General features: G+C 44.9%; 1 protein-coding gene across 2 annotated transcripts in view; it reads left to right on the top strand.

The window, feature by feature from the left end:
* The window catches only part of SCFD2 (sec1 family domain containing 2), a 406,751-nt gene that overhangs the window by 367,074 nt on the left and 21,726 nt on the right, over positions 1-17,951 (top strand). For both annotated transcript variants that reach the window (XM_043572669.1, XM_043572670.1), the window contains exons 6-7: positions 3,393-3,538; positions 17,381-17,515. In XM_043572669.1, the coding sequence (XP_043428604.1) occupies positions 3,393-3,538; positions 17,381-17,515 (281 nt within the window). The remainder of the gene's footprint in view (positions 1-3,392; positions 3,539-17,380; positions 17,516-17,951) is intronic.

The raw sequence follows: 17,951 nt of genomic DNA on the forward strand, positions 1-17,951 counted from the left end.
AGGATTCTCTTTCATTCAGTCTAGTGGATGAACATCATATTACTCACTTTCCAAAAAAAAATATTGAAATAAACCATATGAAAAATTGGATGAATCTTTCGGTTTGACAGAAAAATGAATTACTTTAAATAAAAAATTTAGCCTGTTTGGGGTGCCTGGGTGGCTCAGTCGGTTAAGCGGTTGGCTTCAGCTCGGGTCATGATCTCATAGTCTGTGAGTTCAAGCCCCACATCGGGCTCTGTGCTGACAGCTCAGAGCCTGGAGCCTGCTTCCATTCTGTGTCTCCCTCTCTCTCTCTGCTACTCCCCCGCTCATGCTCTGTCTCTCTCTCTGTCAAAAATAAGTAAACATTAAAAAAAAAAACTTATCCTGTTAGCTGAATTGTGCACCTTGTGTCTTCTTATTTTCATGCCTTTTTTTGTTTGAAAGACTAGTAGGGAATATTCAACACTCAGATATAATTAATATAATTTCCTGTATTTTAAATGGCTTAGAGTGAGAGTTTAAGGAAAAGAAGTTACATGATTGAGTGAAAAGCCATAACCTTCCAGGGCTTCTTCTGGTTGGTTATTGACTAAAGCACAAGCTGGCATAGCTCAGGTAGGGTTGCAATGCCAAGGGTTAAGCATAGTGTGATACCAGTCCCTATACCTGTGGATCTCAGCTCTTTTTGGTTATGAGCCCCTGTAAGAATCAGGAGGAAGTTATGAACATGCTCCTCAGAAAACAACACATTTTCTCCTTTCCACAAAGGTTGGCATAGAATTCTGGGGAATTCACATGAGCTCCTGACTTCCCTCCATCCACTCCACTATCACCACAGTTCACGGAACATGGGGAGGCTTCCTCTCACTGCTCTTAACCATGCTGATTTTTTTTAATGGCATGAATTGGACATTTCTGGAAACCAGAAGTTTAAAACTAGTCAGAGAAGGGCGCCTGGGTGGCTCAGTCGGTTAAGCATCCGACTTCAGCTCAGGTCACGATCTCGCGGTCCATGAGTTCGAGCCCCGCGTCGGGCTCTGGGCTGATGGCTCAGAGCCTGGAGCCTGTTTCCAATTCTGTGTCTCCCTCTCTCTCTGCCCCTCCCCCGTTCATGCTCTGTCTCTCTCTGTCTCAAAAATAAATAAATGTTAAAAAAAATTAAAAAAAAACTAGTCAGAGAATTTTTATGATACAATAAGAAATATACATATTGGCCTTTGTCCCCAGTTCCTGGCACACAGCCATTAGAACCCTTGGAATCTCCAGAGGGATAAGAGTGTCCGGTATGCTAGGGGGATGACGGTGGTAAGGGCCCCCCTCAGCTGCAGGATGTTGCCAGAAAGACAAAGGCAAGGCATCTCCTCATCTCACACCCACTAGGACTGATCCAGATGATAACCACAAGCAGCGTTGAGGATGTGGAAAAATCGCAATCCTCTCACACGGCTGGTAGGAATGTCAAATGGTGCGGCCACTTTGGACAACAGCCTGGCAGTTCCTCAATAGGGTAAACATAGAGAAATTCTACAATTTCATTCCTAGGTATATACCCAAGAGAAACGAAAATGTATATCTCCACAAAAGTTTGTATATGTAAAACTAGCAGCATTCTTCATAATAGCCAAAATGTGAAAATAACCTAAATTCCCATCAATTGGTGAATGCATATGTGAAATGTGGCATATCCATACAGTGAATATTAGTCAGCAATAAAAAGAAAGGAAGCACTGATGCATATATACTACAACTCGGATGAACCTTGGAAACCTTACGCTAAGTAAAAGAAGCATGACACAAAAGATCATATATTCTCTGGGTCCATTTATACGAAATGTCCAGAAATGGCAAATCCATAAAGACAGAAAGAAAGCAGATTAATGGTGCCAGGGACTTGGGGTAGAGTGAGAAAGTTAACAAGTATGGGGTTTCTTACTGAGGTGACAGGAATATTCTAAAATGGATCATGGTGATGATGGTCGTACAACGATGTGAATATACTAACAGCCATTGGATTGTATGCTTTAAATGGGTTCAGTGTATGGTATATGAATTATACCTCAATAAAGCTGCTCCCAAAACAGAATCCAGGCTTTGGATCCAGGCTGTCTGTGTTTAACCCCCGTGGAAGTTCTGGTGTCCTGAGACAAGGATTCGGGTGCAGGTACTACATTCGGAAAGATGTTTCAGGAAGCATAGTCAGGAAGTAGGGAAGTGAGCCAGGGAAGGAAGGAAAGCCAGTGAAGGGGCATTAATGAGTGAGTTATTCTTGTGGGCAGCTGGAGCTCCATCCTCCCGGGACTGAGCAAAGGCTTTGGAGACCACACTTCGGAATTGTCCCCCACCCCACCGGGGGGTGAGGAAGCGGGGCTGTGCCCACAAGTGCTAACTTCCTAGCGCACAAAGGCCAAGCATGCTTCTATAACCAGAGAAAGCCCTCAGACAGGAAGAGAGACAGACAGAGAGAAACAAAGAGACAGAGAGCGAGAGCCATGCAGGTACTCGAGGTAGGAAGCAGTCAGAGTGTGTTCCGCAGACCGACAGGTGACATCCAGGGTGACTGAGTGGGTATGGACAGGGCGTCGGCAAGGCTCTGCTCACAGGGGTATTACTTAACCTCTCTGTACCTTGGTTCCTTCATCCTTAAGATGGGAAAATTATAGCTCCAATCTCATAAGGGTATTGCAAGGGTCAATGAGTTCACGTATCTGAGTATTGGAGACAGCCAGAAATACTCATCTTGAACCTTTCTTTTTTAAACTTCTGACTTATCTGTGATCATTTCACTTCTGAATTGGCTTCTAACAAGATAGAGAATAAATCCAGCTATTATAAGTGTCAAAGAAAAATAGAAGCCTTGCCGAGAATAGTCTTCTTATTAGGCGGTCTTTGTGTGTTATCGGCTTTGAATGGCTGCCTTTTGAAATACACCATATGCTTTGTTAGCACATTAGGCAGATGCCCAGCCCAGCAAGTTCTGTTACTGGAGCAGCTCTGTAATCTCTCATTCTTGCTATTCTATTTTACGGAAACTGTTGGTGGGATTCAAGCAAGAGAGGTTCATCATAGCCCTCTCTGGTACTTTTCTTTGTGTCTCCCCATTTTTTCCCAAAGCCATGTTCTGAGGATAGTAGACCCCAGGGAGCTCTCTTTCTGTGAAACTTATACAGAGAGGGACTGAAGCCGGTGGCTGCCATCCCAGGCAATTCTGAGTTCTACTTCTATCAAAGGCATTTATACTCAGTATGTTTCATTGCTCATGGATGATTGAAACAGCCCCGTTGGGGAACAGCCAGGGAAAAATAGGGTTAAAAAAAAACCCAACTGTGTTACATCGAGCTCAAGCTGTCATGATGAAAATTTAATTTAAAGATTTGTTCACCCAAGAAAATATCTCTGGATTGTTTCAGGCTGTGACTCTTCAATTAAGCTGACTTTTCACAAATCCAAAATTGCCGTGGATGAGCTCTTTACTTCGCTTCGGGATATTGCTGGAGCTCGGAATCTCATGAAACAGTTTAAGTCTGTGTATGTTCCTGGAAATCATACCCACCAGGCAAGTACATATGTTTTAAAGTAACCGTCTAATCTGTGTTGTATTTTTAGGATTCAGAGACCACAAAAAAAAAAAAAGTTTCCATTTTAGCCTCTCTAAAATGAGGGATTTGTTCTAGATGAACTCCAAGCCCCCTTCTAGTTGAGAGTTCTGGGTTCCCCTGAATCTGAAAGCTTCTTGATTCGTTTGTACCACAGGCTTGATGCAGGGAGACGAGCATTGGACTGGGGGGTCAGTCCCTGCTCTATAACTGTCACATACCTATTTTATAACCTTAGGCAAGTCCCTTCCCTTCACTGGGCCCCAGTTACTATAGGTGCAGGTAAGGGGCTGGCCTTATGTGATTCCCAAGCTTCTAGATCTAAGCAGTCCCTAAACATTCTGAACAATTAGAATAATAAAATCACCTAATAATATCATAGCAAGGAAAAAAGAAGTTGGTGACCGCAAAACCTTTGTTATTTAAAATCGCCTCACCACTTCCTAAGGACAGTAGGGGAACTCTAGAAGGATGTTTTGACTGGTGACCAGGAAGGTAGTATCAGAACCCAAGATTAAAAGCTCAGTGAGGGAGGGGCCCCAGAAAGAGCCAGGAAGGTTAAGGAGCAAAGAAAGGCTGGAGTCGTTGAGGCTGGGTAGTGTCTGTTGGACAAGGATGGAGACAGAACTAAGGTTCCTCGTGGTCAAAGATGAGCCTTCCAGGAAGAACACATGTTCCTGACGGAAAAGATGATTCGTGGGGTGTGTGCAAGCATCTCCTCCTACGTATCCCTGTGAAATCTCAGGAAAAGCCACTCCATTTGCCAAGGCTCTTTGGGAAGTTGAATGTGCTGTCAGTGAGGGTCAAGTTCAGCATCCAGATGCTGATGCTTTAAGGTGGGCATGTAGACAAGAGCTAAGGTTATCTGCCATAGCCTAGCAAAATCCGGACTCTTCCTGCCATGTATCCTTACAGTAGCTGATACTTGAAGAGTGCTCTCACATTTGGTTTGTCCTTTGATCCTTGAAGCAACTAAGCTAGGGAAGCGTTATTATCCTGAGATCTAGGAAGGCCATGTGACTTGCCACAGGCACACAGGTGACCAGGGCCGGATGCCAAGTTTTGGCTGCCAACACAAAACCTCCTCCCTGCTGTACCGTGGATCTCACAGAGACTCTGGAAATACTGATTGATGGTGCTGATGGGCATCTGAAATCACCCACCAACATATGAAAGACCTTAGAAACTGGCACTCAACTTAGTAACATAAATTCCCATCTTTGGTTCAATGATCTGAGAACACCACTACCATGAAATACAGATAAAATCACTCACAGAATTAATCATATACAGTTTGGTTGTTAAAAAAAAAAAAATCACCAATCTTGGGGCGCCTGGGTGGCTCGGTCGGTTAAGTGTCTGACTTGGGCTCAGGTCATGATCTTGCGGTTCACAGGTTCGAGCCCCACATTGGGCTCTGTGCTGACAGCTCAGAGCCTGGAACCTGCTTCATGGATTCTGTCTCCCTCTCTCTCTGCTCCTCACCTGCTCATTGTCTCTCTCTCTCAAAAATAAATAAAAAACATTTTTAAAAATCATCAATCTTAAATACAGCAATATGGACTAGTTCTAGAAGACACAGAACTGGTGATACATGATGAGATTTAGACCAAAGAATTCCAAGAAGCAAGTTGCTGCTACATTTGGCAAAGTGCAAATAAAACACTAAATTAATAAGCTCTTTTCAATTTTATGATCAGCACTGTGACTAATTTAGCCAAATCCACATAAATGTGTATTAGCTATAAATCTTGGGCGTGATAAGGACAATGACATGTTTTCTAGACGTTATGGCCCTGCTGCCAACACTGCTGTCATTTCTCCAGACCTCAGAACCCTGTCCTGCAACCATGGCCTTCACAAAAAGAAATTTCCCCTTGTTGTATAGACTCCCTTACGGTGAGTCAATAACATCAACCCATTCACTGAAAATCCTAAATGTCAGTGAGTGGGATGTGGGGGGCAAGGTGGGGAGTGTGTGTGTATCTTCAGGGGATTTAGTAAATAATGATACAGACACAGGCTGTGAAATACTGTGAAACAATTGAAATGAACAGGGCAACTCTAATGTGCTTATTAGCGGGACTGTGAGTAAACCCTCGTCTCAGGCTCTACTTCTTGGAGAACTCAAACCAAAACGGAGGTTTCTGATCTATTAGATGGGGGGGGGGGGGGGAACACATGTAATGTAGATCATTCTGTGACGTTTTTTTCTATCTTTGTTTGAAAACAAAACAAAATAAAAAGTATATGGGTATGTATATTTCATAAATTTTTACAGCTAAGAAAAAATTTATGATGGTTATCTTGTAGGGGTTGAGAAGGCTTGGATGGATAAGGAAGAACTCTTTGACTTCTTGCTTTATATTAATGGGGATAGAGAAAGAGTTTTTGATGGGATTATGGGTCAGTTTTACTTGTTTGGGTTTTTTTTTAATATTTTTTGAATTTGGGGCGCCTGGGTGGCGCAGTCGGTTAAGCGTCCGACTTCAGCCAGGTCACGATCTCGCGGTCCGGGAGCTCGAGCCCCGCGTCGGGCTCTGGGCTGATGGCTCGGAGCCTGGAGCCTGTTTCCGATTCTGTGTCTCCTTCTCTCTCTGCCCCTCCCCCGTTCATGCTCTGTCTCTCTCTGTCCCAAAAATAAATAAACGTTCAAAAAAAAAAATTTAATATTTTTTGAATTTAAAGTTCTCAGTCATAGAGGAAAGCCCAGTAAGGACAAGGATTTTGATCTGGTTTGCTCACTGCCATATCCTCAGTGTCTAGAAGACACTTAGCTATAAATATTTGTTGAGGGCATCTTGAATGCAATACATATATCCTTATCATATAGCAGAGGATTTGTTGGCATACAGGTATAATGAGAAAAAGACAAATGTCCAAACTAGACTCAGAGTCCAGCTGTGTCTAGTTTTGAAGATGGGCCTTGACTAGGCAACTTTCTATCCATCTCTTCTCCCAACTTGGTCCTCAGCCCTAGACAGAAAGTGTGCTTTCTATCTAGCTCCACGCTGTTTGTATACAGAGTCTAGCTGAGATGCTTTGGGCTCCCTGGGACACCCAGGAAAACACTAGACCTGGTCTACCTCCAGATTCCTTTTCTAGCTCTAAGCAGTGCTGCACATCTGGGCTCTCTTCCCTGGATCCCAGGCCCCCTCCCAGAAGCCCTCTCTCCTGCTCCAGGGCACAAGCTGGCTCTCAGAGCTACTCTGGTACCCTTGCTAGCACTGGAGGCACCTCTTAGTTCACCTTCATCCTTTAGTCTTTTAGGAAGATGCGTCAGCCACAGCCCCGAGAACACCACTCTCGTCATTTTAAGGGAATGTGATTTCATACAAGAAATGAAGTACATATAAAATCTCTGTAAGAGCTGGGAGGAGTAGGAGCTAGAATGTATCTCCAGAAATGAGCCCAGAAGATCACCACACACCTGGCCCTCCCAGGGAACCAGGACCTCAGCTACAGCCAGGAGAGTGGGCATGACTGGGGATCATGAGGCTGCCATTGAAGCTGTTGAATTACAGAACATACTACCAAAGCTGGAGACGGCATCCATGTTCATTCACCATGGTATCTGCAGAGCTCAGCTCAATACTTGGCACCTAGTGGGTGGGTGGATGGATGGATGGATGGATGGATGAATGGATGGACAGACAGAAGGCTTCCGGACTGTGGGACCAGATGGTTCCATCCACAATGGTATTTCTTATACTCTTAATGCTTAGTGAAATGGATGTTAGCAAGGAGGTTAACAGCAGCATTTGGGTTCATAGCCCAGCATAGCAGCATTGGGTTCATAGGTCCATAGTCCTATTGACTGTGTGGTTTTATTTTTTTTATTATTTTTTATTTTTTATTTTTTTTAATGTTTATATTTAAGAGAGAGAAAGGGCAGGGGCGGGGGAAGGAACAGAGAGAGAAAGGGACAGAATCTGAGGCAGACTCCAGGCTCTGAGCTGTCAGCAGAGAGCCCGACACAGGCGTGACCCCATGAGCTGTGAGACCATGACCTGAGCCACAGGCGGACACCCAACCGACTGAGTCACCCAGGCACCCTCAACTGTGTGATTTTAGGCAGGTTACTTCACCTCTCTGTGCCTACTTCCTCCTCTGTACAAAGAAGCTAATAATAGTACCTCCCTCATAAAGATGCTCCAATGATTAGGTGAGTTGGTACCTGTGAAGCTCTTAGGGCAGGAGCTGACACAAACAGCCCTATGTAAGCATTTGCTGTAACAGTTGTAGGGAAGGACAAAATAGGCCTTTTCTTAGTCCTCTTTCGTAGCATTTCGCCTTTCCCTTTGCTAGGAAAAGGGCCACATAGAAGGGGAGTCGTTCTCAAGCTGACTGCACCATTAGCTGCTGTGTCTGGTAAGAGTTTGTTGCTGACTCCCATTTGTCGGAGGAGTTTGTGTTCATAGACTGTGTTGAGTGGAAACCGAAGTCCCCGGTTTTGCTTGTGAAGCAAGTCTTCTGCTCTCGTTTCTTACTGCAAACGGTCCAGTTCGGGGGGGAGGTTTCACCTCCTCCCTGAATGCCACAGTGTTTGATGTGCTGCTTTTCCTCAGCTGCAGCATCAGGAGGCTATTAGGCCGATGTCTCAGGGCGAAGAGCGTCTGCGCCCTTTCAGACAAAATACTGTGTGACTCTCACATGACTTGCTTTGGCAGAAGTCTCAAAGTGCTGTGCTGGGCTGCACTGGAGAAAACTTTCCACAGATGTGTACTGTCTCCTGTGCCTCTGGCACACCGAGCAAGAGCATTGAGAACCAGCAGTGCCCAAGGAGGCTTGATTCATCTGGTGCCTGGTGAAATACGGCTCTCTGAACAGTCCGTAGGACCAGTCTCTTTGTCAACAATCCCCAGCCCCGGCGGCCCGAGTTCTTTCCAAGTGCTAAGCTCTCTTCTTCCTCCTGATTCTATCTACCAAACTCCAGACCTGCTAGCGTCCTTTTTGAAAGAATCAACACAAGATGGGACCACACTGGGGACCAGGAAACTTGTCTCTGTCCTGTACTCTCCTTCTAACTGCCTGGGTGAACTCAAGCAGATTAGTTAATAGCTTTGGGCTTAGGTTGTTTTCGTATTGAAGTTAAAGGGACTACACTCAAAATTTTACAAAGCAATCTGCTTTTGGGTTTGAAGGAAGGAAGGAAGGATGGATGGATGGATGGATGGATGAACAGATAGGCAAATGAACCACTTTTCAATCTTCAGAGCAACCCATTTCCTTTTAAGAAGATGAAAGGAGAAAAAAAATCAGTCATAGTGTAGCAAAATATAAAAATAAATAAGCCATGGAACAGACAAAGCCATCAGCAGTTTTGAACAGATGTTTTTCTGTACAGTCATGGATTGAAACAAAATGAACAGTCTCTCTACAAGTCTAGTTTTCCTGAGAAGTTGGCTGTTTCGAATCAAGTCTGCATAAAAGGGAGAGGCATCTTCAGTAACAGGACTGAGAGGGTCCGTGGCTGCACCAACACCAATCAACAAAGCCAAGGGCAGCAGTGCTGATTGATGGGGATGTGGTTGTGGCAACAGCTTAGGTTTTCTTGGATTCTGACTATCTTGGACCATCTTTAAGGTGCACCAAATTCAAGAAGATGTTGGAGTTGGACCGTTTTCTCAAAATGGTCTCTGACTTACGTATAATGTCTGTGACTGCTGCTGTACTCAATACGTTCGTTCAAGAACTCCAATCAGGTCAATAACAGAGTCTTCTAGACCTTCTCATACATTAAATCTACCATAAAAGCGTAACCAGAGACATCGACACAAATATTTTATTTTTCATATTTGATTAAATACAATATTTTTAAGAGTCCAGTTTGTTCTGGAAGACATACTGGCTATTTAAAGAGAGGGTTTCTGGTATGAGACCAATTTTTTTGAAACTTCCAACTTTGTCATGTATAATACCAATCAGAGATCTCATTAGGCCCTACCAACTCTACCAAACCTTCAGGCTATCTCCATGAGCCTGTCATAAAGGGCCATGTTGTGATGTATGTGGCCCTGGTCACTTTTACCTTTATGGACCCGTTCCTCTATAAAAATAAAAAATATTAAAATTTGTATTGTATGGGGGTGCCCGGGTGGCTCAGTCGGTTAAGCATCCTCCTCTTGGTTTCAGATCAGGTCACCATCTCCCGGTTTGTGAGATTGAGCCCCATGTCGGGCTGCACGCTGACAGCACGGAGCCCGCTTGGAATTCTCTCTTTCCCTGTCTCTCTGCCCCTCCCCTGTTCACACTCTCTCTCTCAAGATAAACAAATAAACTAAAAAAAAAAAAATTTAATTGTATTGTACAATTGAATTGGTAGAGAGACAATATTATATATCAAAACATCTTTGACCTGAAAGTTCTTTTTTTTTTTTCCTTCTGATTTTAAACTAATACATTTTCATGGGTCCCTGCAAGTCTGGTGGGCTCTAGGCATTGTGTCTTCTGTGCCTAATGGATTATCTGGCCATGTGGTCAGGGCCCCCACTTGGCACCAGTCTGCCTAGGACAGGGACATAGCTGGCCCTCAGGGAGCACTAGGCGATTTTCTTCTCTGGAGTAGTCCTTGTGACCATTCAGGAAGCAGTCCTTGCATTTCCCTGGGAGCTACTCAGTTTGGTCCCAAGGTAACAGCTCAGAAGTAAGGGAACTAGACTCATGGGGGGAGGGGGGGGGCGGGCGGAAGTCCCCTGGCTTGAAAACTTCACATCCTATAGGAGCCAGTTTCTCTGGAACAATTCCACAGGCAGCCTCCAGTGTTCCTCCAAGGGACATGCCCAGTTATACAAGACTCATCGTACTCAGACAAGCCCAAAGCTCTGGCTTTCTATCCAACATTTAGAGCTTTCTCCAGTCTAATGCAATTCACTAAGCAGGGGTCAATTTTATCATAAGCCATCTTGCCTGGCTACAGTTTGACATTCTTCTCTTATCAGGTTTCCAGGGAAACAGAGCTAGAAAGTCAACCAAAGGTCAAATTCTTATGCAGAAGAAGGGAAAAGGGTTTAATAATCCTTTGCCTATAACATGCAACTTGCCAGTTAAGGAAATAATTATGTTAATGTTTCAATACAGACTTTACAGGGTGTCTGTGGCAGAGACAATGCTCTGTGTTCCCCAAACTCCATTTCCTTTTCCTCCTGGGCACAGTTAGGCCACATTTTCCAGATTCCCTTCTGGGTAAATGTAGGTTTGTGACTAATTCTGGCCAATAAACGGTGGATAGAAGTGATACAGAACACTTTCAGCCTAGGCCCCTAAAATTTCCCCGGAGGTCCTCCACGGTCCCTCTCTCCCTTCATCTGCTGATGAGATGCATAGGCTTCCGTGTGGGATTCCAGTGCCCTAGAGAATGGTGGAGCCACTCAACAGAAGGGACCTGGCGAGTCCCTTCTGGACTATGGTTGGGGGGGGGGGCATAGACCCTCCACTACCAACACGCACCGGATGTGATACAAACAAGAAATAAATGACCCACAAGAAAAGGAAAGAACAAATTTGCCTGTGTTCTTAACTCCTCTCCTCCCTACCTGCCAAAGGTGAACTGACAGAGATTGTTTGACTGGGAAAGTTAAATTACTATGCCCTACTCTCTTAATGTGGAGGCAAGCCACACAACAGATCTCCCCTCCAGCCCTCTCTAGCACGGGAGGAAAACTTTGAGCCGAGCACTAGGGGAACACATCTGTTTCCCCTATCACCACCTTCTACGTGGTCCTTTGCTGAGAAGTGGGTGGCTTCTGGCTAAATAGAAAATTCCATGACAGTCAGAGGTTTCTCATCGAAGAAGCCATTGCTGAAGCAGTGCATTCCGATCAGATTTCAAAGACATGATTTGAGACACAAAGCAATCCAACCTAAGTGGCTGAGAGGAAGGAGCCAAAAGCTTTCATCATTAAAACCCTAATTGGAAAAACTAAGAAATGGGTTTGCTAAGAAGTCAGGAGGCCAGTACTGTGTTATGCCTGAGAAAGTCTTTCCCAAATTGTCCTCTTTAAGTGGACAAAGTTAGGGGCGCCTGAGTGGCTCAGTTGGTTGGGCATCCAACTTCGGCTCAGGTCACGATCCCATGGTTTGTGGGTTCGAGCCTCCCATCAGGCCCTGTGCTGACAGCTCAGAGCCTGGAGCCTGCTTCAGAGTCTGTGTCTCCCTCTCTCTCTGCCCCTCCCCCACTCAATCTAGCATGTGCACGTGCATGCTATCTCTCTCAAAAATGAATACGCATTTTTAAAAAATTTTTAATGGACAGTGTTATTTTGTTGTTCTGTGCTTAGTAGTTTTAGTAAAGAATTAGAGGTCTTCTTCTATATATTTAAGCGGGAAAACCTTACCAACGTCTCTTTAATAAAACATGGGTTAGTGTGCTTTTTGTTACAAGGGAAAATAGGAAATAAAAAAGCTCAAACTGGCTTAAACGAGAAGGTAATTTATTGGATCCTGTGACTTAAAAGTCGAGAGAAGGGAGAGCATCCAGTAGTGAGGAACCATCAAGGGGGTGATGCTGGTGGGCACAGCGAATCAACGGGGAAGAGCACGCGCTTGCTCTTCCTGCCTCCAGCATCCCTCTAGTGCCCCCTGTTGGCGGAGTCCAGCAGGTCTAGATGGCAAAGCACACAGGTAGTCTATGGAGTCACAGGCCAGCGTCACAGAATTAAGTACAGAAGACAGGGTTTGGACTGGAGACACAATAGCTTAATCACTGTCACATCTCTATAGCAAATGATTTTTCAAAATTGCTGTCCAATGAAAAGATAATCCGAGAGAATGCAGTCAAGAGATCTAAGAAATGACTATCATGGAGATACATCAAGCAATTAATTAATAAAAGCAACTATGCTATTTTGCTAGATCGTGTGCGTGTTTGCTGTTATTTTCTGTATTGAAGTTGTAATTTCTTTTCGCACTCTAAATAAATGTTACCTACGTACTTTAGGGAAAAAAAATAAAATAAAAAGGGTTTACAGTCTTCCCCGCTAACATCCAATGATCACAAAATCCCAAGAATGAAACTATGAAGGGAATAGCCCTTCCAAACCTCTGCTCACCCCCAAGGGGAACCCCAGCTCAATGGGTATCTTCTCCCGGGTGCTTCATTCCCCAGAGCTTAGCTGAAAGTGGAAAAGGGGAGAAGACGAGGTCCCCGGGCCCTCCAGGCTTCCTTGTCTCTGCTGTTTGCACAGACTGCACTGGAGAGAACCATCCCATCATGCCTGGCCCACTGCTTCTTGCACAGAGGAGGTACTGAGTCAGCATTTTAGCTGGATTACAGACTTTTTCCTGTCTGAGCTCCTCCCACCATCACTGCTCTTTCCCCCTGCAGGAAGTGCATCCTTTGGAGAGCAACAACCTTTTTGTGTTTTTTTGTAGGTTGGGGGGGCATACTCTCTCCCCTCTTAATCATGACAGCCTAAATGTTATTTGTCTGGGTTTCTGTTCAAGTTCTTCTATATAACTGTATATAGGCTCATAAAATAAATAAATGTAAGCTGCTGGAGGGAAGGCATGGCCCGTTTCTTTATATTCCCTTTGCACTTCATATCAGTTAGAATTTCAGTCCATTGCAAGGAACAGAGATCTGAAAAATCATGGCTTAAACATAGGACATTTTGCATTGTCATGTAGAGTAGGTCGATTTGGTCTGTTCGTGTTATGGCCCTGCCAGCCGTCACCAGCTAAGGTTTCTTCCAGCTCTCTGCTCCAGCATCTCGAAGGAATGGATGGCCCTGTATGCCACTGTGGCTGTCAGAGCTCCAGACATCACTTCCATGTTCCAAGCAGCAGAACAGAGGAAGGGAAAGAGCATACCCCTCCATTTTAAAAAAGGAGACTTTTGCAAGTCCGGGTACCCTTCTGCTTATATCTCGTTTTCCAGAACTTAGTTGCATGGCTGTACCCAGCTGTAAGGACGGCTAGAGAATGCAGTCTTTTAGCCAGTGGAAGATATGCCGAGCTACAAATGAGATGATATTACTAAGGAAGAAGGTGATGAATATTTGATGATATTGCTGGAAAAGGTAACAGAATATTGGTAAAGGACTTCTCCTTGGGGAGCAGTTTAAAGAGATTAAAGTTTAAATTGAAGATTTAAGTAAAATTTAAACGTCCAGAAAGGCTGAGATGACAAAAGGGCTCTCAAGACAGTTTACTCAGAGAGGAAGATTTGCAACATTCAGAGGCCGTTCCCCGCCCTTGGTTTTTTTAACATTGAAAATATCGATTGGATTATCTTATGATTCCAGAAGTCTATCTGTGAACTTTAGAAAATTTAGAAAAAGAAAAAAATAATGCCCGTTACTCCCGGGACCTAGAGACAACCCTAATTAACATTTCAGTGTGCTCTACGTGAGTCTCCTCCAGGCATAAATAACGTTAATTTTTAACAAGTAAAAGAAAAACTCACTCTTGTTTTTTGTAGCGGTGGGGTTGTTTTGTTTTGTTTTGTTTTGTTTTGAGAGAGAGAGAGAGAGCATGAGTGAGCAAGGGGGCAGAGAAAAAGGGAGAGACAGAGAATCCGAGGGGCAGAGAGAGAGGGAGAGAGTGTAGAGCCCAAAGTAGGGCTCAAGCTCACCAACCTTGAGATCATGACCTGAGCCGAAGCAGGAAGCTTAACCGACTGCACCACCCAGGAGCCCCTGTCGTAGTGTTTTAACTGTGTTTTTTGAAAAAGAGATATCTTGAAGTGTTCCCCAACCCCCCACACTGCCTTCGTTCCTTGTCCTGCCCTCCACTCCATGATCACTGCTCATGGCAGTCTCAGTAAATCACATCTCAATTTATCTTTCGCGTATTTCCGCAGCTACAAGCTTCCAAATCCCCTGTGACACGTTTTCTACAAATGCCGGCCCAGCACACACACTGTTCCTCACCTTGCTTTTCCCACCCACACTTTATTCTGCCCTGTGCTTTTTGCCAGATCAACACGAGAGCGTCCCTCTCTGCTTTCGTGGCGTTTCTTGCAGTGGACTTACCCCATTTATTAAACAGCTCCTACCAATGGGCACGTGAGTTGTTTCCAATCTTCTCTACGACAGACAATACACAGCCCGTTATGGGTCTCATTTGCGTGTGGTAACATATTTATAGGATAAATTCCTAGAGGTGGGCTTGCCAGGTCAAACGCACTTGTCATTGTGATGGGAACTGCCAATCGCTCTCCACACTGACTGCAACAACTCGCGCTCCCACCAGCAGCACGTGAGAGGGTCTGGTTCCCCGCGGCCGCATCAAAAGTGCATGTTTTCAAACCTTTCCCTTTTTGCCTGGGTGATAAATTTTTAAAACAGATCTTAGGGGCGCCTGGGTGGCTCAGTCGGTTAAGCGTCCGACTTCAGCCAGGTCATGATCTCGCGGTCCGCGAGTTCGAGCCCCGCGTCAGGCTCTGGGCTGATGGCTCAGAGCCTGGAACCTGCTTCTGATTCTGTGTCTCCCTCTCTGTCTGCCCCTCCCCCATTCATGCTGTGTCTCTCTCTGTCTCAAAAATAAATAAACGTAAAAAAAAAAAATTGGGGCGCCTGGGTGGCACAGTCGGTTAAGCGTCCGACTTCAGCCAGGTCACGATCTCGCGGTCTGTGAGTTCGAGGCCCGCGTCGGGCTCTGGGCTGATGGCTCGGAGCCTGGAGCCTGTTTCCGATTCTGTGTCTCCCTCTCTCTCTGCCCCTCCCCCGTTCATGCTCTGTCTCTCTCTGTCCCAAAAAAATAAATAAACGTTGAAAAAAAAATTTAAAAAAAAAAAAATTAAAAACAGATCTTAAACAGCTTTATCATGGGGAAAGTAGACTCCTTGTTTTTGCTTTTGTGTTTTTAAATTTCTGTCTTTTAAATTCCTGCTCAGTGCTTTACCTTTCATGAACATTTACCTGTGAGATCTCTGGGTTAGATCAGTAGTCAGACGGACTAATAAATATGAAGGCTGCTCCCCTCAGCTGAGTAGCTGCTATTTCTCCCTGTGTTTTAGCCCTGATAAATGCGCCTGTTATGTCCCAGCTAAATAATTGTTTATTTTTTTACCATTTGATTTTTAAGTAATGTCTACACACAACATGGGGCTTGAACCTACAACCCGCGATCAAGAGCCACATGCTCCACTGACTGAGCCAGCCGGGCAACCCTAAATAATTGTTTATTATTTTGATGGTTTATACCCTGCTTTAGTTCAAAGCATTTTTTTAGGTTTATTTATTTGTTTTGAGAGAGAGACAGTATGAGTGGGGGAGGGGCAGAGAGAGAGAGAGAGAGAGGGCGAGAGAGAATCCCAAGTAGGCTCTGCACTGTCAGCACAGAGTCAGATGCGGGGCTCGAACTCAGGAAACCCTGAGATCATGACCCGAGCCGAAACGGAGAGGTGGGCGCTCAACCGACTGAGCCACCCGGGCACCCCTATTCCTAAAACATTTTAGGTAAGAAAATTGGAATAAAGGGAAAATAAGAGTAAAAACAAACCTCCCCCCCCCAAAAAAAAAGAAAAAGAAAAGGCTGTAAGAAAAGCAAGATGAAGGCAGAAATGAAGTCAGTTCACCAAGTAGCCTCAACACTTGCCAGAGTCTGGTCACGGATTCGGCCAATGCAAAGAGACAAGGAGTTCGAAACATCTAGGCAGGGCTCTGTCAGAGCCTGGCTTTTCTGAGGCTGTGGTAGTCATCAGACTGTGTGGGGAGGAGACATTCCTGCTTTCGGCTTTCACGCTCCAGACTCCGGTGCCCTGTGGGACTAGAGCAGCCGAGACGGCAGCAGGAGGGAGGAAGGTGGTCAGCCGATGGGAAGAACAGAGGCAGAGAAAGAGCACGGTAGGAAGGAGATCAAGGGAGGGGGGGAAACATGCTCAGAAAGCACAGTGGTCAGGGGCCCCTGGGTGGCTCAGTGGGTTAGGTGTCCGACTTCAGCTCAGGTCATGATCTCGCGGTCCGTGAGTTCGAGCCCTGCATAGGGCTCTGTGCTGACAGCTCAGAGCCCGGACCCTGCTTCAGATTCTGTGTCTCTCTCTGTCTCTCTTCCCCTCCCCCGCTCATGCGCTCACACACTCTCTCTCTCTCCCTCTCAAAAGTAAATAAACGTCTAAAAGAAAAAAAAAGTGCACTGGTCAGAGGCCTCCAAACATTATCTAAATGTGCACAGTCGGAGCACCATTTTATCAAACTGTAGGAGCCGTGGCAAATCAACATCAGCTTCATTCTACCAAAATTCTTATGGTGCCATGTAGCCTGCTTTGTCTAAGCCCTGACCTTGGTCAGATTCCTGTTTGGCACCTTGGCTTCATTTTCTGGCCAAGTCCTACTTGGAGATGAGCTCCACAGAGGAAGGAGGGATTGCTTGAGGCTGCGTTCATGACGAGACGTCGTGAGAAAACATTCCAGTTCCTCGCCCAGGGAGGCATAGGTCTGAGGATGTCGAGGAAAACCGGAGACCCTCGTCGTGTCTGTATCAAATGACAATACTTTGCTTTCCTGTGTTTTTCGTGCGTAACATTGTCACTTTAAACCCTGATGAAAAAACTAGTTGTACGAGGCTTACAGCTCTGGTAAGAGATACTTGCTTGTGGGAAGGGCTAAGAACAAAAAAAAAAAAAAAAAAAAAAAAAAAAAAAACAGTGCCAGAGTATCAGGGTGAACGTTACCAAAAAACAAAACAAAACAAAACAAAACAGTGTTGTTCTAATTGTCTTTTCATACACACAAAATCACCGCCCTTGCCTGATGTCAAAATAAACGTGTTGTGTTTCATCTGGTGCAGATAAAGCTATCTTTGCTCCAGACAAACCAAACAAACCCTTTCACTGACAGCACAATATTTTGTCTTTCCAGGCATCCTATAAGCCATTGCTGAGGCAGGTTGTGGAGGAAATATTTAATCCTGAGAAGCCAGATCCGGTGGATATCGAACACATGTCTTCAGGCCTCACGGATCTCCTTAAAACTGGATTTAGCATGTTTATGAAGGTAAAGTAACCATGAAGAGGTAATCCTGACTGTAATGCTCTCTTTGATGGGCACGAAAATGCGGGCACCTTGCTCACCCTGGTGAGGACCGTATAAGATAACAGCCAGTGTTTTTGGCTCTTCCGAAATCAGGTACAATCTTTATTTAACTTTGGTTATAAACAGCCTGACCTGCCGGCCTCATCCAGCTTCTTTTGACCTAAGCGCTGTGGTCTTTTCCAATAAGAATACAAGCCTTCCAGGATAGCACTAATGAAAACTTTTCTCCTCCTGGCCCACCGTTTCACTTAATCCATATACTAGTCACAGGTCTTACCGATGGTCTATTGCTCTTAATTCCAGAACTTAGGTAGGATAATGAATAACTCTGCTCGGTCATATGACTAGCATCACCCCAAAATCCATTTGAAAATGACTTTCGTCTTAGCCCAGCAGA

This window comes from Prionailurus bengalensis, chromosome B1 (genome assembly GCF_016509475.1).
Source record: "Prionailurus bengalensis isolate Pbe53 chromosome B1, Fcat_Pben_1.1_paternal_pri, whole genome shotgun sequence".
Lineage (NCBI taxonomy): Eukaryota > Metazoa > Chordata > Mammalia > Carnivora > Felidae > Prionailurus > Prionailurus bengalensis.